The sequence below is a fragment of the Sinocyclocheilus rhinocerous genome, unplaced genomic scaffold, assembly GCF_001515625.1.
Source record: "Sinocyclocheilus rhinocerous isolate Xijiao unplaced genomic scaffold, SAMN03320098_v1.1 scaffold6066, whole genome shotgun sequence".
Classification (NCBI taxonomy): domain Eukaryota; kingdom Metazoa; phylum Chordata; class Actinopteri; order Cypriniformes; family Cyprinidae; genus Sinocyclocheilus; species Sinocyclocheilus rhinocerous.
This window is the reverse complement of record NW_015631289.1, coordinates 61,432-78,554: the sequence shown is the minus strand read 5'-3', so window position 1 is coordinate 78,554 and position 17,123 is coordinate 61,432. Positions and strand designations below refer to the sequence as shown.

At 38.0% G+C, this 17,123-nt stretch overlaps 1 protein-coding gene across 1 annotated transcript in view; it reads right to left on the bottom strand.

The window, feature by feature from the left end:
• Window positions 1-15,834, bottom strand: part of LOC107741705 (neurabin-2-like) — a 24,262-nt gene extending 8,428 nt beyond the window's left edge. Inside the window, exons 1-4 of the mRNA XM_016554478.1 lie at window positions 14,068-15,834; window positions 1,549-1,681; window positions 935-1,055; window positions 730-834 (exon numbers count right to left, since the gene is read on the bottom strand). Coding sequence (XP_016409964.1) covers window positions 730-834; window positions 935-1,055; window positions 1,549-1,681; window positions 14,068-15,462 — 1,754 coding nt within the window. The 5' untranslated portion in view covers window positions 15,463-15,834. The remainder of the gene's footprint in view (window positions 1-729; window positions 835-934; window positions 1,056-1,548; window positions 1,682-14,067) is intronic.
• Window positions 15,835-17,123: the final 1,289 nt, after the last annotated feature.

The window sequence follows — 17,123 nt, the reverse complement described above, 5'->3', positions numbered from 1 at the left end:
GGGTGATATGCAACAGTGTGTAGTGCGAGAGTCAATGAAAATGGAAAGGGTGACCTCTGATGGCTAGCAGACGGGGTCTGTTGCCGTTCGCCGCGGGGCCCCCCCAAAAAAGTTCCTACTTATGATTTCAGAAATTGTAATTAAGATGTGATATGTCCAAGTGAATTTGGTTAAGGAACAAAGTATAAATGGGGCAAAATCATAAAAAGGAAGCTGCTTTAGAGCTAATGTGACAAAAGCAAAGGATACAAATTAGGTAAGTAAGAGATGCTTTATCTATGTATTTAATCATTCTTGAACTGCTATGTTAATCAAGGAAAATGCTGTTTTGTCACACAAATCTGCTGTCTGATGAACAAATTCTACTGCTATTCTCAATATATACTAATTATAGAGTAAACATTTACAATTAAAACTTAATTGTGACAAATACCCAAATAGTTTCTGGCATGATTTTTAATTTACACCCTCAATTTCTAGCTGTTCCATATTGACATTTATTAAAACATTGTGATGGTGCTCATGTGGGCTTCACTCATAAATACGATAATTTCTGACATGAATTGCAGGCAGCATTAATTCACCATTACTTATGCCTAGAGCAAAAAGTGAACTTCAGTTTTACTTATCTGTAAATAAAAGAAACTGAAAAATGGGACTTCAATGAAATTAGATATCAGCAAGGAGATGACTTTTGTACCACACTGGTCTAAATCCAAATGGTCTTACCGAACCATGCCAGATGTGTTTCTCAGGACAGAGGCAGCAAAACTTTGAGTTACACCAACCAGGCTTGTTCCATCCACCTCCACTATCAAATCATTCACCTGGATCCTGAAAGAGAAAAAAGTGAGCAGTGTGACCAGTGTGAAATGAGTTTCGGTAATTAAGTAAAAAAATAACTTTGATGCTGTGGAGTATGCATAACACCTACCTGCCATCCCGATGGGCCGCCCCTCCCTCTGTGACGGTCTTGACGAAAATGCCAAGCTTCTCCAGACCCATGTCAGCTCCAGCACCCATCCCAATAATACTGATACCCAAACCCTCATTGTCTGTTGATGGACAACAAAAAATGGAGAACTCAATCCAGAGAATTTAGTGTACAAGTTCTGTTCATCACAGTATGAACAAGCTCCACTGAACTTTTAGACTGCACTTAACACCGGATCATCATTTATCTAAAGCACATTTTTATTTTATGGAATTATTTTATGGAATTATGGGGTTATGGAATGTTCAGTGTGAAACATCATTTTATGAATACACAGGAATACACAAGATAACCCAGGATTCCTTTTACCTTTGTCCTTTTTGTCAATTATGTGTGCAAAAATTTAATTTGAAATTTGACCTATGTAAATGACAAAAAAAAAAAAAAAAACTTGATGAATTGCTAGTTGGAGGTTGACTGTTCTTTCAACCATTTATCGATCCATCCATCCATACTGTCAAACTCTAATCTTTTCATCCATCATCCATCAATACACCCCGCCATTTATTGACTCTTCAATGCATCAATAATTTCAACCCCCTCTCCGTGAATACCTTTCTCCAGTTCAACGGGGAACAGGTCCAGCCTTTCCACACGTTTCTCCAGCTCATATTCAGCAGAGGCAGCCATGGGGTCCACGTCATCATTCCTCCTGTCATAGTCCTCATTACAGTAGGTTGTGAACACCTGAAAATTTGATCATAACCACATCTTTGCTTCAGAAAGCTTTTCATTCATGTAATAAAGTAAACATGTTTTCATTCCCTTTTCAGAACATGTAAATACTCCACTGCTTATTGATTCACTTCAATCTTTTGAATAAGAGATTCAATAGGAGAATATATTACACAACAGCCAGATACACTTTCCAGATTCCAGATTCAGCTCTCAACAAGTATCTGACTTTGATTCAGAATCAGTCCTCGAACCAAACCCGGAATAAGGATTGCATTGCTTGTGATTATATACAGATTGTTCTGAATAATATTAAGAAATAAATATCAATAATATTAACCAGTTCACCACCTTCATTTAATGACATTGACTGATGCTGCTCTCCTGAATAAGCTAGTTAGTCTTAAAGAACTAATTTTCTACATTTTCTGAATAAGAGCTTACATTTACATTTACTCTCCATCAGTTCTCACAATGATTTGGTCTGCTCATTTTTCTATGATTTCCCATGTTTTCATGACTGGATCCCCCTACAAAACCTCTGTACACTCCCCTTAATGATTTTTATTTTTTATTTTTTGCTCTTTTTGTTATTGTCTGATCACTTCGAAAAGTAATGGCACACTTATACTCAACAAGCTGCAGAATTTGAGATATCATTTATGTCTGTACCACAAATGGTACATACAGACGATTACACAAGTTACACAATTTAATCCTTATTGATATGGGTTTCAAATCAGGGAAGCTTTCACTGGGCTAATAATTATTATGTTTGTGGCCATGTAAAGAGCACAAGTCTATATGACATTGCTGAGGCAACAACTGGCACCTTTTTAGCAATTACTATTAATACAACCATGTTTTTCTCTGTTTCGAAGCAACGTTATACTTTCCTGTAAAGCTCCAAATTTTATAACCAAGAATTTACAAATCCACTAACTCTTTTTAGTAATTTTCTGCATGGCTGATAAATCTTCCAGAACATTGACTGGATTCAAATACTTTTCTCTTGCTGTTTACTGACATTTTAAGTGTTGCATGCTGTTTGATTGTAAACATAATTTTATATACAGACTAATGCACTGACTATGCTATTGAAGTGGCTCTCTATTGAAAGCAAAGCTGTGTGGGCAGAGCAGGTGTGCCCACTTCACAGCAGCTCTTGAGGCTTTACTGCTAGTTTTATATAATCTTTTTTAATGTGGGTGCAGGCGCCAACTTAACCTGGCCTGAACACACATGCATGTTTTAAATTTATACTGTTAATTTGAAATGATTTAGGTGACCATGCTTTGATACACAGCATGTAAATGTCCATTTTACTTTTGTATTGCAGCGTTCTTGGGTATCTTCTTCTGGCCAAACATTGCAATTGTCCTCCAAAGAGAAGGTAACACCAGAATGTATTGTGAGAAGCTTAGTCTAAAAGATGGCAGACAAACCCAAATAGAATTTTTAGACATTATAAATATACTTTTAATTAATTAAACCCTGAAATGTATTGACAAGTGATAGTTTGCACAATATTTGTGTGTGCTATGTATTTTTATGAAAAGAATTTCCTGTTTGGTTGACGTCACCAAGACCTTTTTTTTTCTACTTTTAAGAATCCAATGGATAAAATCAAGTCCTTCCATATACCTTTTTCCCTTGAATATCCTGTTTCACTCAGAAATAAGTCACATTACAGAAGTAAAATGTACTGTGAATGCCATTTCCTGTTATGTAATGAAATAAAAATAACACCAGACCATCTTTATTCCCCAATGCCAGACAACCACCAGCATCCTAAATCCTCATCCCTCAATTCCACCCACTCATGTCCTGCCACAAGCATCCCACTCTTAGCAGCACATCCCACATTAAACACAACCCCTGAGAGAAAAATTGTGCTTTACTCCCATCTGTGCTTTAAGTCCACCTGCACCTATTCCCCAATAGCAAAATGAAGCATCACATACACCAGCTGAGACCAGCTACCATGGCCACATGATTCAGTGAGACTGTGTGGCTGGGATTTTTGGTGGTGCCCGGTGGACACAAACATCGGATTAAGGAGGGGGAGGATAGAATGAGAGAGAGGAAGAGAGAGGCAGACAGTGGTGCTCCAGTTGTGTGAGAGTGCCAGTAGGTCACATCTCTTAACAGATGGCGAGGAATACCCCTCCTCCGCTCAAACTCCACTCACCCGTCCTGGCTCTGCTGCCCTACTAAAGGTATGAATGACAATAAATGTTCAGTAAATATCATTAATAATCTATAGGAATTGCGGTTTTCTTGCTCAAGTGTTGATAGAATCTCATGAAATCTGTCAACATGTCTTGGTCAAAAAAAAGCCTATTTTAAGACTATTAAGTTCATTTTCTTTAAATTACTGTAAAGTCAAAGTCTAAATCTCATTACTGTTTAATATAGAAAATTTTAGAGTTTTGGGGGGGTAGTGCTTATGACAAAAATAATGCAAAAAATGTCTGCTGATGCAACACAAGGCACTTAACAATGAACAAAATAAAATATGAGGAGAAGTTCTAACAGGAAAACCCATGTAAGGAATACTGTTAATAGGCTGTTGGAAAAGAATAAATCCAAATAACATGGTTGAAAAGTTGTTGCCCACAACCACTGACATTTTCTGCACTGCTTGAGGTCGGGAACAAGAGAGAGTTGCAATAAGATTGGTTCTGTTCCAGGTGACAGGAATAGATTTGTGAACACACTCCATGTTTCTGCATACATACGAGGCAGAGGTTTTCCGGCGTTTTCCCCCCATTCTCTTCAAATACCCGTTACTATATTTCTTACTCTTCTAGCTACTAGTAAATAAGTGTAGATTTAAAATAATCTACATAAGCCAAGCATAAAATATTAAATGTATGGTGCTGACAATATTATAAAATATGATAAAATGTTATGTATTTATAATATAAAATACAATAAAATGTAATTTGGTTGCACCGTAGTTCTCACTGGGTCATGCTAGTTTTGAAGTTTGCATCTATTCAGTAATTTGCTAAAGTAAACTGATTTGGTCTATGCAGTGGATCATATCCACTTCTATTTTTATAAGTGCACACACTTTAACAATGAGACATCCGTTGAATCATTGCCCTGGCTGACAATATGCAAGTAAATGTAATTTTAATAAAACATTTAAAAACACTATGTTCAGTAAAGTAAGCAAAATTGTGAAAAACTGGCAAAGGAACAGAGTACACTGCAAAATACAATTCAGTGTTTCCCTATCTTTTTCATTGTATGGACCCCTACAGCACCTTTATTGACTCCTAAACCAGAAAAGTTTTCTTTTCAACTCATATTATACTGGATGTCTCTTAGCATTTAGCACTTTTACAAGTAATCAATAATCTCGGTGAAAAACAGACCCAAGTTCTTACTTAATTGTCTTTTACAAGTTTTGATTGTTCTGGGCCTGGAGCCAATTGTATTTGAAGTTGTATTGTTGTGAAGAAGAGAGAAGTGTGTCAGATTCTTTGAAAATTGTTATATAATAATGAATTTAACAACCCTGAAATCATGATTTCTGTTTTACAGGTTTAACAAACAAAACAGAAATCTTTCCAAGAGTTCTTTACAAGTACTCCCTGTAGAACTTGCTTAGGACCAGTAATACCCTTGTAGCTCAAACAGTAAGCCAACACTGTAAAAAAAAAGAAGTAAAATTTACAGTAAAAAACTGGCAGCTGTGGTTGCCAGAATTTTACAATAAAAAAATATGGTAGCAAAATTTTAGGGTTTACGGATTTAACTTAAATTTACCATTAAAAACCATATTTCATTAACTGATATAATGTTATTCCAACCTATTGAAGTTCTGAAATCTGTTTAGTACTTTGGTAATACACTGATAACCATTAGTGATGTTTCGTTCGTGAACGAATCGTTCTTTTTGAACTAATCTTTTAGGTGAACGAATCGTTCTTGTTCACGTAATCCATTGACTCATATTTCTCGTTCACTGAAATTCCTTCCTCCAGAGCAGCGCATGCGCTGTTCAGTGAACCGGGTAGCTCTGTGGACTGTTTCATCCTGTCAAAGAATGACTAAACCTCGAGCCAATAGCTTTAGCGTTTGAGATGTGACGGAGCATGTGATTTGTTGAATGTAGTGAACGAATACGCCCTTCACTGAACGAGTTTCTTTTATGTCAATCTCGATCAGCAATCAGCAGAAAGCAGATGCAAAGCGCTGTTATAGGTACTGTGCACATACGCTTGTTTATATTTTCATATTTAGCATACAGAACATAACTCCACGTTTAATCCCAGATTTATGAATGTGTAATTGTCTGACCAAACAATTAAAATGTTAATTATGCAAGAAAACCTTGTGCTTTGGTCATCTGAACAACTTATTTAGACTTTATTTATTTAATGAGTAGATTATGCATATAGAGTGTAGATTATTGTAACAAGTGAATACGTTCGTTGACTTAAGACACAACACATAAGACACTCTTTTTCGCCACCTGCTGGCGTATTTATGTAATATGAAGAAATGGTCACTGAACGAATCAGTGAACGAATCATTTTGGTGAACGAACTGAAAATGAACGAATCGAAATTTCCATCACTAATAACCATCAAAATCATGTGGTGATGAGAAAGTCACATGATGAACCAAAGCCCATCACAAGCAGCTTTTAAATAATAACATATATAGAAGGTGCACAGTGTCATTCACACAAACACTAAACACCATCATGGTAACACACATGAAACTGAAATAATGCAAAAACATTCATTTAACAACATTAGGTGTAACACACAACCCTAATATACAAAACTGATAAGAAAAAACTAAGAAGAACCAGTTATACAAAAAAAAAAACATCAAATTTGAAATGTAACGCAGGGAATTCTGGGAACGGCAATTTATGGTTTTTCACTGTAAATTTTACATTCTATTTCACTTCCAAAAACTGTATTTAACCATAAAATCATATGAAATATCCATTGCAGTTTTTCACCGTATATAGTAGGGGAACTTACCGTTATGAAATGAATGAAACCAAATGAAAACAAAGTGGACAAAATGTGATAAAAAGGTTCAAAGCACATCACCTTGTCACTGGGGTTCCTCAGGGATCAGTTCTTGGACCCCTCCTCTTCTCCATATACACAACATCACTGGGTCCCATCATACAGGCACATGGCTTCTCCTACCATTGCTATGCTGATGACACACAGCTCTATCTTTCATTTCAACCAGATGATCCAACGGTAGCTGCACGGATCTCAGGCTGCCTGGCGGACATCTCGGCATGGATGAAAGAATATCACCTACAGCTCAACCTGGCAAAGACTGAGCTTCTTGTCTTCCCTGCCACTCCAACTCTACAGTATGATTTCTCCATCCAGCTAGGTTCTTCTACAATTACCCCATCAACTTCGGTCAGAAATCTTGGTGTAACCTTTGATGACCAGCTGACCTTCAAAGACCACATTGCAAAGACCGCTCGATCTTGCAGGTTTGCATTGCACAACATCAGAAAGATCAGGCCCTTTCTAACGGAGCATGCTGCACAACTTCTTGTCCAGGCCCTTGTCATTTCTAGGCTGGACTACTGCAATGCTCTTCTGGCTGGACTTCCATCAAGCACAATCAAACCTCTACAAATGATTCAGAATGCAGCGGTACGACTGGTCTTCAACGAGCCCAAAAGAGCCCATGTTACACCTCTCTTTATCGCCTTGCACTGGCTACCAGTTGCGGCTCGAATCAAGTTCAAGACATTGATGCTTGCATACAGAACAGCCACAGGCTCAGCACTCGCCTACTTCCACTCACTACTACGAATCTACATCCCCTCCAGAAGTCTGAGATCCGCTAGTGAGCGACGCCTCGTGGTACCATCACAGAGAGGCTCAAAAACACTTTCCAGAACATTCTCGTTCACCATTCCTGGCTGGTGGAACGATCTTCCCACCCCTATCCGGAATGCTGAATCCCTGACAATTTTCAAGCGACAGCTGAAAACTCATCTCTTTCGAAGCTACTTGACTTCATCTTAAAAAAAAAAAAAAATTCTATCTCTTTATTTATTCCTTCTTTTTCTAGCTTGTACTTATTTGAACAATGTCTAAAAACTTGGTATTACAAGCACTTCCTGTATCTGTTTGCTCTTTAAGAAGAATCGCTTTATGGATCCCCCAATTGTAAGTCGCTTTGGATAAAAGCGTCTGCTAAATGACTAAATGTAAATGTAAAAGTGTCTTCCAAATGCATAAACGTATATAAATCAAAGGGGCCACATACTGCACCAAAGTATTTCACAATTAATGGCTACACCACGGATATGATCTAAAATGCTAGCAGTAATATAGCTCATACAAACAAAACTTTCCCAGAACAATTAGGCAAAATACATGCCAGGCAGGCAAAAGATAACATATTGTGGAATTTAGGCAGTCATTCCTGAACATCATCTATATCCTGCTGTTCTGAGGCTTTGTTCAATAATGTAGCATACGGTGAGATACTGCGAAGCAAGCTGGATTTTATCCTAATGATGTGCTGGGACTGACTGAAGAATAAGGGATGGATGAATGAACCACTCCTGCTGTTCGAATACGATTGCACTTCCTATAAATACACACCTCTCTGTTCTAATCATATATAGGAGTAAAATCATACTACCAAAATGCACTAATAAGCAGCCTTTTTTCTTAAGCTAGCATATCTTATATAGGTTTCGAGGTGCACAAGGCCCCAGAACAATTAGGCAAAATACATGCCAGGCAGGCAAAAGATAACATATTGTGGAATTTAGGCAGTCATTCCTGAACATCATCTATATCCTGCTGTTCTGAGGCTTTGTTCAATAATGTAGCATACGGTGAGATACTGCGAAGCAAGCTGGATTTTATCCTAATGATGTGCTGGGACTGACTGAAGAATAAGGGATGGATGAATGAACCACTCCTGCTGTTCGAATACGATTGCACTTCCTATAAATATACACCTCTCTGTTCTAATCATATATAGGAGTAAAATCATACTACCAAAATGCACTAATAAGCAGCCTTTTTTCTTCAGCTAGCATATCTTATATAGGTTTCAAGGTGCACAAGGCTGGAATGTGAAGTAGGCCAAAGCCACCTTGATGTGAGTACAGTCAAACTTCCTGTATTGTCCCTCAGGTGCAGAGGTGTGAGGAACGTCTCTCTGTCTCACTCACTGACAGTTCTGGGTTGTCTGCATGATCCTGATATATCTGTCAGCTGTCTACAGAAATGCCTCAAAATATCAGACCAATTTCATTGCTACACATGCATCCCTCTCCTAAACAACACACTAAAATATACCCAAGCCAAGATGCACTTCCACTTCTTTCTGGTGTTAAACACAAAACAAGATTTTAAATAAAGTACTCTTTTCCATGCATAAAAAAGCTAATAATATAACAAACACGCACCTGTAATAGATTATTAGAGTACAACAACTGTCTTGTCTTCCACAGTATTGATTCTAAAATGGTTTTTAAAACATCTTTATATTCTTTAAGCAATATATAATTTTTCTTTTGATTTTAGGATGAAATATGACCCAGATATTTCTTTGTAAGTTTCACTCACCAACATATAGCTAATTAAAATGTTGAATAACTACACTCCAAAAAAAAAAGTCTGTAAAAACAATGCCCAATGTACTGTGTTAACATGAAGGGATTTTTTGAATTACGCATTGAATTGTATTTCAGGGTTAAAGGAAATATTCTTAACAGATAATGGCATTTTTTCCTGGCAGAAAATTACCAGAAGAGATATATAACTTTACAAATCATTTCACAAACTTAAACAGCCTCTCTCTCCAGATATAAATTAATTTACTGATACTCACGTTTATCATTCAGAATAACTGACATTTATTGATTCTGGACCACATGGTGAGGTGTAAAATAAATTTTTTTCACCCTTTTAGGGATAAAACACTGACTGTGTAGATAGAGAAAGAAACAGAGAGAGACTTAATGAAAAATGTTGTAAGTTTGAGCGTTTGGTGTGCACAACGCCTTGCAGGGGAGGACTGACAGCGACAATACTGCTATTTATAAGCACTGCCAAGCCAGAGAAAGAAAGAAATGAGAGAGGGAAATGAGTAAAAGAGAGAAAGAGAGGGAAAAAAAAGGGATTAAAATGGGAATGAGTGACTTGGCAGTCAAAAAATTCAAGAAAGATGAAAATCAAAAAGAATACAATATGAACTTGAATGAATATGTTCATCTTCAATGAATATGGGTTGAAGAAGGACACAGAGAGGAGAAGAAGTGAGTAACTGAAAGAGGGGCAGAGAGAGAGGGAGGGAAGAAAACGAAAACAAAGCGGTTAGTGTGAGATCTGCCTCTTAGGTCAGCCTCAACTCTCCAGCCTAAAGAGAGAGAGAGAGAGAGAGAGAGAGGTTTAATAGAGACCCAACACTCTAGCCAGCACAACAGGCCTTGTGTTTGACGGAGAGCTGTTAAATTCATTTAGGGAGAAAACTTTGTCCCAAATTCTGTCTGCAAATAAGAAAGGGGGTGAAAAAGGGACAGAAGGAGAGAGAGAGAGAGAGACAGAGAAAGTGACATGGCCACTTACTGACTAACACAAAGGCCGCCACAACTTGGCAGCGACTGAATGCTGTCTCCTCGGCCTATATGATCTCACACACCAGTGAAAAACACTGTACGAAGTCTCCAGATTGAGAACGAGTGGTTAAAAACAGTTTTTACTCAACTTAAAGGTTGCACAGAAATGCTGGTGCAAAGTAAATGCTCAATCAACTTTTTTGACCATAGACAGTGTCTTATGCTTGAAAACAGATTTTTCAACCCAGACTCGCTGGAAATACGTGACTCTGGCTACATTTTTGCAAAACCTATAGCAATATTATTTTTCTCCATTGCAGATGTGGATTTATTAAACAGCCTGGTGGCATTAATAGATATATTATTTTATACATTGTCTTTAGGCTTCAAGTGCAATGCTCTACCAGGTGAGCTACTGAGCAAGTTTACTACTTCACGAAAGCCAGTATACAAATGTATTCCTGCAAGCAATACAAATGTATTTGCTTACAAATCACATACTATGGTAAAAGTGTTTCAAGGTCATAACATAACATTGTGCAAGGAACACAGTGTTAATTGATCATCTTCCCCTGTAATTATAATTTGTGTGAAAAGGAACAAACGTTTTTGGTGTTTTACTGCCACTAATGTTTATTTCAGTCTTATTTCCAATAAGGCTGGGATGAAATGTTTACATTATTAAATAAATACATTTTCTGAGAAAAATAACAGCCACAATGCTAGAGTGTTTTGGATATTTGCCATTATATGCTAAGAGTTTCTGTTTTTAGTTTTTGCCTGTGCCGGGGCTGTCCAGTCCTGTTCCTAGATGGCCACTTTCTGTTCCAGTTTTGCCTATGACGTTTGCTAGGTTGTTCTGGGGTTTTTTCCCATGGAAAGTGGAATGTGAACATTTTGCTAAATGTCTCCTTTTGTGTTTTGCAGAAGAAAGAAAGTCATGCATGTTTAGATGACAGTAGTAAAAGAAATTACATCTTTGAGTGAACTATTCTTTTAAGTGTTTTCAGTCAAATCTGACTCAAACACAGCTCGTGGTCGTTTTATTGTGATTTCCATCTCTACAACATGACTACAGACCTTGGAGTTGCATTCATCATTCTCTTGAACAATCAATAACAGACTACAGGATCATTGTGAGTTTGGTTCTCACAAACAGCATCAGCCCTGACTATTTCAAAAGAGCTTCTGTTTTTCTGTGGGTTTCTCTTATCTATCAGTGATACTGACATATCCACAATAAATCTACCTCTTACTTTTATCTATTCATAGGTCAGCTATTTTTACTCTTATCACTTACAGGAGGGGTTTCGTCATGTTTTCGCATTGCCTGCATCTGAAAGACTCGCACCTTCCAGAACTGGACAGCTCATAATTACTTAATGTTAATACATTTATATTTATGTCATTAAAGAAGATTTATGAATGTTCAGTTTTCTAATAATGATTTGTAAGAGGGTATTTCATTTGCATGAATTTTCAAAAATGCAGCTTTACATTTATGCTAAAAACCTTTGGAATTTTAACTCCTGTTTTAGCTAAATGGACGTTAATACCATATGTGAACAGAGTAATATATGTAAATCTTTAAACTAAACCTTGTGAAGTACTTTTAAAGTGCAGTTTTCTAATAATGTAAAATGAAAAGTTTTACTTCAAATGACTTTTGGAATCGTTGTTAATATAAGTTAAGTTATTGCTACTTGCTATTGCGTTGTTAATATAAGTTAAGTTATTGCTACTTGCTATTGCTAGTCGGTGACCGATGGTATTTATAGTTTAGGGGGAGGGACATTCTCATTCTAGAGACAATTTTATTTGACATAGTGTCCTGTAAGGATCTGTTGTTAAATGTTGGTTTGGTTTCATGTTTACACAGATCTACCGAGCAGAACTAGCTACATCCTGATCACAAGCAGGCCAGCTGAGCTTATCAGACACATTGTCTGAGGTATGTTTGTTACCTCAGCCGTTGATGTCAGGTCAGCATTTGTCCTGGATAAATGTCACACCTAATCAAACAGAGGAAGTGCTTGGGAGAGAATAGATGCCAAGACAAACCGACTGACAGTCTGGATTATGTTATAATATAACATAATCCGCTCATTCAGTTTGTGCCAGTCTGCAGCCTCTAAAAGCGTACCAACAGTTACAGTGACTGAGGCTTCTACAGAAACTGATAAATAAAAGACTGAATGGTATAATGTATGAAGTTCATTCATTCACTCATCCCAACACATACGCCAGTCCCTAGGCAACCATTTTAAATGATCCAGACCCCTCTCATTCATTTTAAAACAAAAGCCAAACATACAAGACATAAAAACACAGTTAATCTAAATACAGAGCAAGCAAAGGCTTTATAAAGAATCCATTTAATGTGAATAAATATTCTCCTACCTAAAACATGGTCAGTGTCCTAATTTCCTAATGTCTAATTAATATATCAAATATGCACATGTTGAAAATCAAACCCTCCATCATAACTCTCAAATCTCATTCATAATAAGATTTTCTGGTTATGAGACTTGTGAGATCCAGTGGTGTCTGCTGTCAATGATGCAAATTTCACTTTAAAGCTACAGCAGAAGATTTTCAGTAAATCATTTCAATTTTCCGCATATAAAGCTATAAAATAGATTAGATATAGCGCACAAGTCATGTGGACTGCCTTTATAAAACTGTTATGTATCATTTTTTGTCCTTTTTGGAGCTTGATAAAGCTTAGATCAGTGGTCCTCAACATTTTTGACTCTAAGGCCCCATGTTGTCCAACAAAATATTTTGGCCTCATATATATAGGCTATTTAGATATTTATGCTGTAATTATGACAAGGTTGCTTTTTTAAGCAAAACATACAAGACATAAAAACACAGTTAATCTAAATACAGAGCAAGCAAAGGCTTTATAAAGAATCCTTTTAATGTGAATAAATATTCTCCTACCTAAAACATGGTCAGTGTCCTAATTTCTTGTTAAATATTCCTAATGTCTAATTAATATATCAAATATTCACACGTTGAAAATCAAACCCTCCATCATAACTCTCAAATCTCATTCATAATAAGATTTTCTGGTTATGAGACTTGTGAGATCCAGTGGTGTCTGCTGTCAATGATGCAAATTTCACTTTAAAGCTACAGCAGAAGATTTTCAGTAAATCATTTCAATTTTCCGCATATAAAGCTATAAAATAGATTAGATATAGCGCACAAGTCATGTGGACTGCCTTTATAAAACTGTTATGTATCATTATGGTATTTTTTGTCCTTTTTGGAGCTTGATAAAGCTTAGATCAGTGGTCCTCAACATTTTTGACTCTAAGGCCCCATGTTGTCCAACAAAATATTTTGGCCTCATATATATAGGCTATTTAGATATTTATGCTGTAATTATGACAAGGTTGCTTTTTTATCAACAGAAACGGGATGTATTGATATATGAATGATTCCAGATGTTTCACAAGCTATATAAACAATATAACAACAGTATTTGAGGGAATAATACATAAAAAAACAATATTTCAGTTTACAGCTTGACTTTGTGTTTTTATAGCATTTTAATCTTGACTACAGTTATTACAATTATTTTATCTATAAATAATAATTTATTAATTTAAATACTTTTAAGTTATCCTGAGGCCCCCATTTGCAGAGGCCCACTGATTTGAGAACCACTGCCCTAGTTGGAAACGGCAGGTGAAATGTTCTGCAAAATATCTTATTTTGCATTCAGAGGAAGAAAGAAGTAAATGATGACAGAATTTTAATTTGTGGTGAAATATATTCCTTTGAGGTATAAACTCACCTTAATGGGTGCAGTACTGAATTTAATTTTCCTGCTCGGGGGCGGATCCTCCTCCGTCGGTAATCCAGCAATCTCAGAGCAGCTCGACTCTGGCTCATATACATCATCTTCATCCTCCTCATCCTCAAGCTGGCTACCACCAGAGTCTTCTCCTACTGCACTGTAGGCACTGATATCCACCAAATTAGCCTTAGAGTAATTCTCCTTCAGAGTACCATCATCATCCTCCTTCTTACTGACTCCCACTGATGGACGAGCATGTCCATCCTCGCCCTTCCTTCCAGTGCCAGTGGTGCCAGACTCCATAGTGTCTCTCTCAAGGGCCTCTCCATTGGAAGCAAGTCCCCCATTTTCTAAATTACGGACATCAGCAGAAATAAGAGTACCTTTTGTCTCTGTGGCACTGGCCTGTCCGGATTTACACTTATCTAGATTCTTAGATCCATTGGCACTAGATTCATCCTTCTCCCCTGTCCTTTTCTCTTCCAAGGACTCTGTATCCACAGCTGTGATGCCGTCTTGAAGCTCAGAGACTCCATTAAGGCTGCTACACCTCGCGTCTTGTTCCTCCTGGTGCTGATTTACCCCATCCTCCTTGTTTGCCCCTGAAGGAAAAGCGCGTACCCGTTTGGTGATGATTTTTGAGTTGAGAGCACCAACACGGCCGGTGACCCCGCGCAGAGGCAGCGGGGGCGTATTGGATAGCCGGTGCAGGTTGTTCCGCAGCTCGGCGGCCCGCTCGAAAACGGCGCTGAGCTGGCTGACGGTGGGCGACACGGCCTCGCTGGTCCCGCCGATCGCGTCCAAGCTATCCAACGACTCCGTGCTGCCGTTAAAACGCGCGACCACATCCAAACGCGACGCATCCTGAAAGCCCGCGGCGCGTTCTTTCTTCAGTAACACGCGATTAGAAGCCGCCTGTCTCTCCTGCTGCTGCTGCTGCTCAAAGATCTTCCTCGTCTCCTGCAACTTCGAGTATCTGGGCGACGCGTCCGTTTTGCTATCGAAGCGGTTGACGCGCTCGGAGACGCTAGATCCCAGTTTGAGCAGCGCGCTGTGATCCACGTTCTCGTTCAGGCTGCCAGCCCGCGGGAGCGTGAGACGCACCGCTTTGCCGTCGCCGTTTTCCTTTTGCGCGTCTTCAGCCTCGGTGGGTGAGGATGCGCCCATCTGCATGAACATGTTCTTGATGCGGTGCACGTTCGAGCCGTACGTGCGACCGCGGCTGGTGAGTTTAGGCTTGCCATCCTGAGCGTCGCCGTTATTTAAGACATCGTTCGCCGGCTTCAGCGCCTGAATCCCCGCCGCCTCGTACGCGTTTCGGTGAGGAGAGGGGCTGCGGAGCGCGGTGGTGCTCACTGGCTTGGAGGAGGATGAGGATTCGGTTTTCATCATGGTCTGTTAGGCTTCTCCGAGGCGATGCGATAACAGCATCTCTGAGCCCGTGGCCCAGACGTTTCTGTCAGGACAAAACTGTCGCTGATGAACAATAATGTGCCCTGGAATATGATGAAGAGAACGGTAAATTAATGCCCATGAATGCGTGTAGAGTATCCGTCAGCGGCATGGCACAAGCAACGCATCTTCCCGTCTGTGAAAAAAAACAACAACGCTGATTAATGTGTAAATCACACATGCATTGATGAACGACTAAACGAGAAACTAGAACAACGATGCGCCCTGGATTTTCACGACAGATTGTGCGTTTAAAATCCGGATAGTTTTGATCTCTTGATTTAGTCAGCTGCAGATTTCTGCCTTTCCCACTGATGCTGCAGCGGCGCAGCAGAGATACAGGGTCATAGAGCGCGTCTCATTTCACACTCTCACATTTCTCCACTATATATATATATATATATATATATATATATATATGGATTACGTGGCTGGCTAACCAAAATGAAGTACTTGATTAAATACTACACTAAATTACATTTTAAAATATTCGTAATCAGACTGCAATGGCTTTTTTTATTAATTACATCATTAAATATTATTCACACAATACCAATAAATTATAATTAATTGATTCCCTCTAATTCCTCTTTTTCATCTTTTAAATGTTACTTTTTTAAAGTAGTTTACCTCTTATACACACTCAGAAAGTCCAAAATGTTTTGGGGACATTCACACAGAGGTCATTAGTCAGGTGACTACACAGCATTTGACCACTGGATTTACAAAAATCATTTTTAGGTTTAAGAATTGTTTTAACATTGCATAAACTATTTGAAAGATCACTCAGTAGGTTATTTAACCATGTATTACTGTGTCTTTGCAAGGCTTTTGTCTTTCAAACACATTAAAATCCATAAATTCATTTTTTTTTCATGTAGTGCATGTATTCCTGAACTTTTTTTGTCATCTGAACCTTTCACCTAAAATCTTAAGTGCCCCTGAGATTTTAAAATAAATATTTTAATAATTAAGTATCGGATTTTCACGACAGATTGTGCGTTTAAAATCCGGATAGTTTTGATCTCTTGATTTAGTCAGCTGCAGATTTCTGCCTTTCCCACTGATGCTGCAGCGGCGCAGCAGAGATACAGGGTCATAGACCGCGTCGTATTTCACACTCTCTCAGCACATTGATTTTTATGGGGTCACACATTTTAGTCCTCATACCAGGGCTCCATACAGCAAACCACTGAAACCCAGCTATAAATTAGGTTTTGACAATATATTATATTATATTATATTATATTAGATTAGATTAGATTAGATTATTACACTATGCTCACACAGAGGATGGATTTGCAAATTCTGGCTGTTATTTATTTAATTGTTGGTCTTTGTATATGCAGATGGAGACAGCAGATGACAGATGGTTTTTGGTCATACATTATATCTCACCGTTTTTGAGCATCTCAGGCAATAAACTAGCATAGCATAGCATGTCCCACATTAGTGTTCTGATTTTGTGACAACATTGTTATAGGTGGAACCCAGGCTCAAGGATGCTATAGCCTACCTATAAATAGTTTATATATAATTTATATTGTAAATATTATTTTAATCACTTGAGTTCTACACTACAGCTCCAGTTGCTACATTTC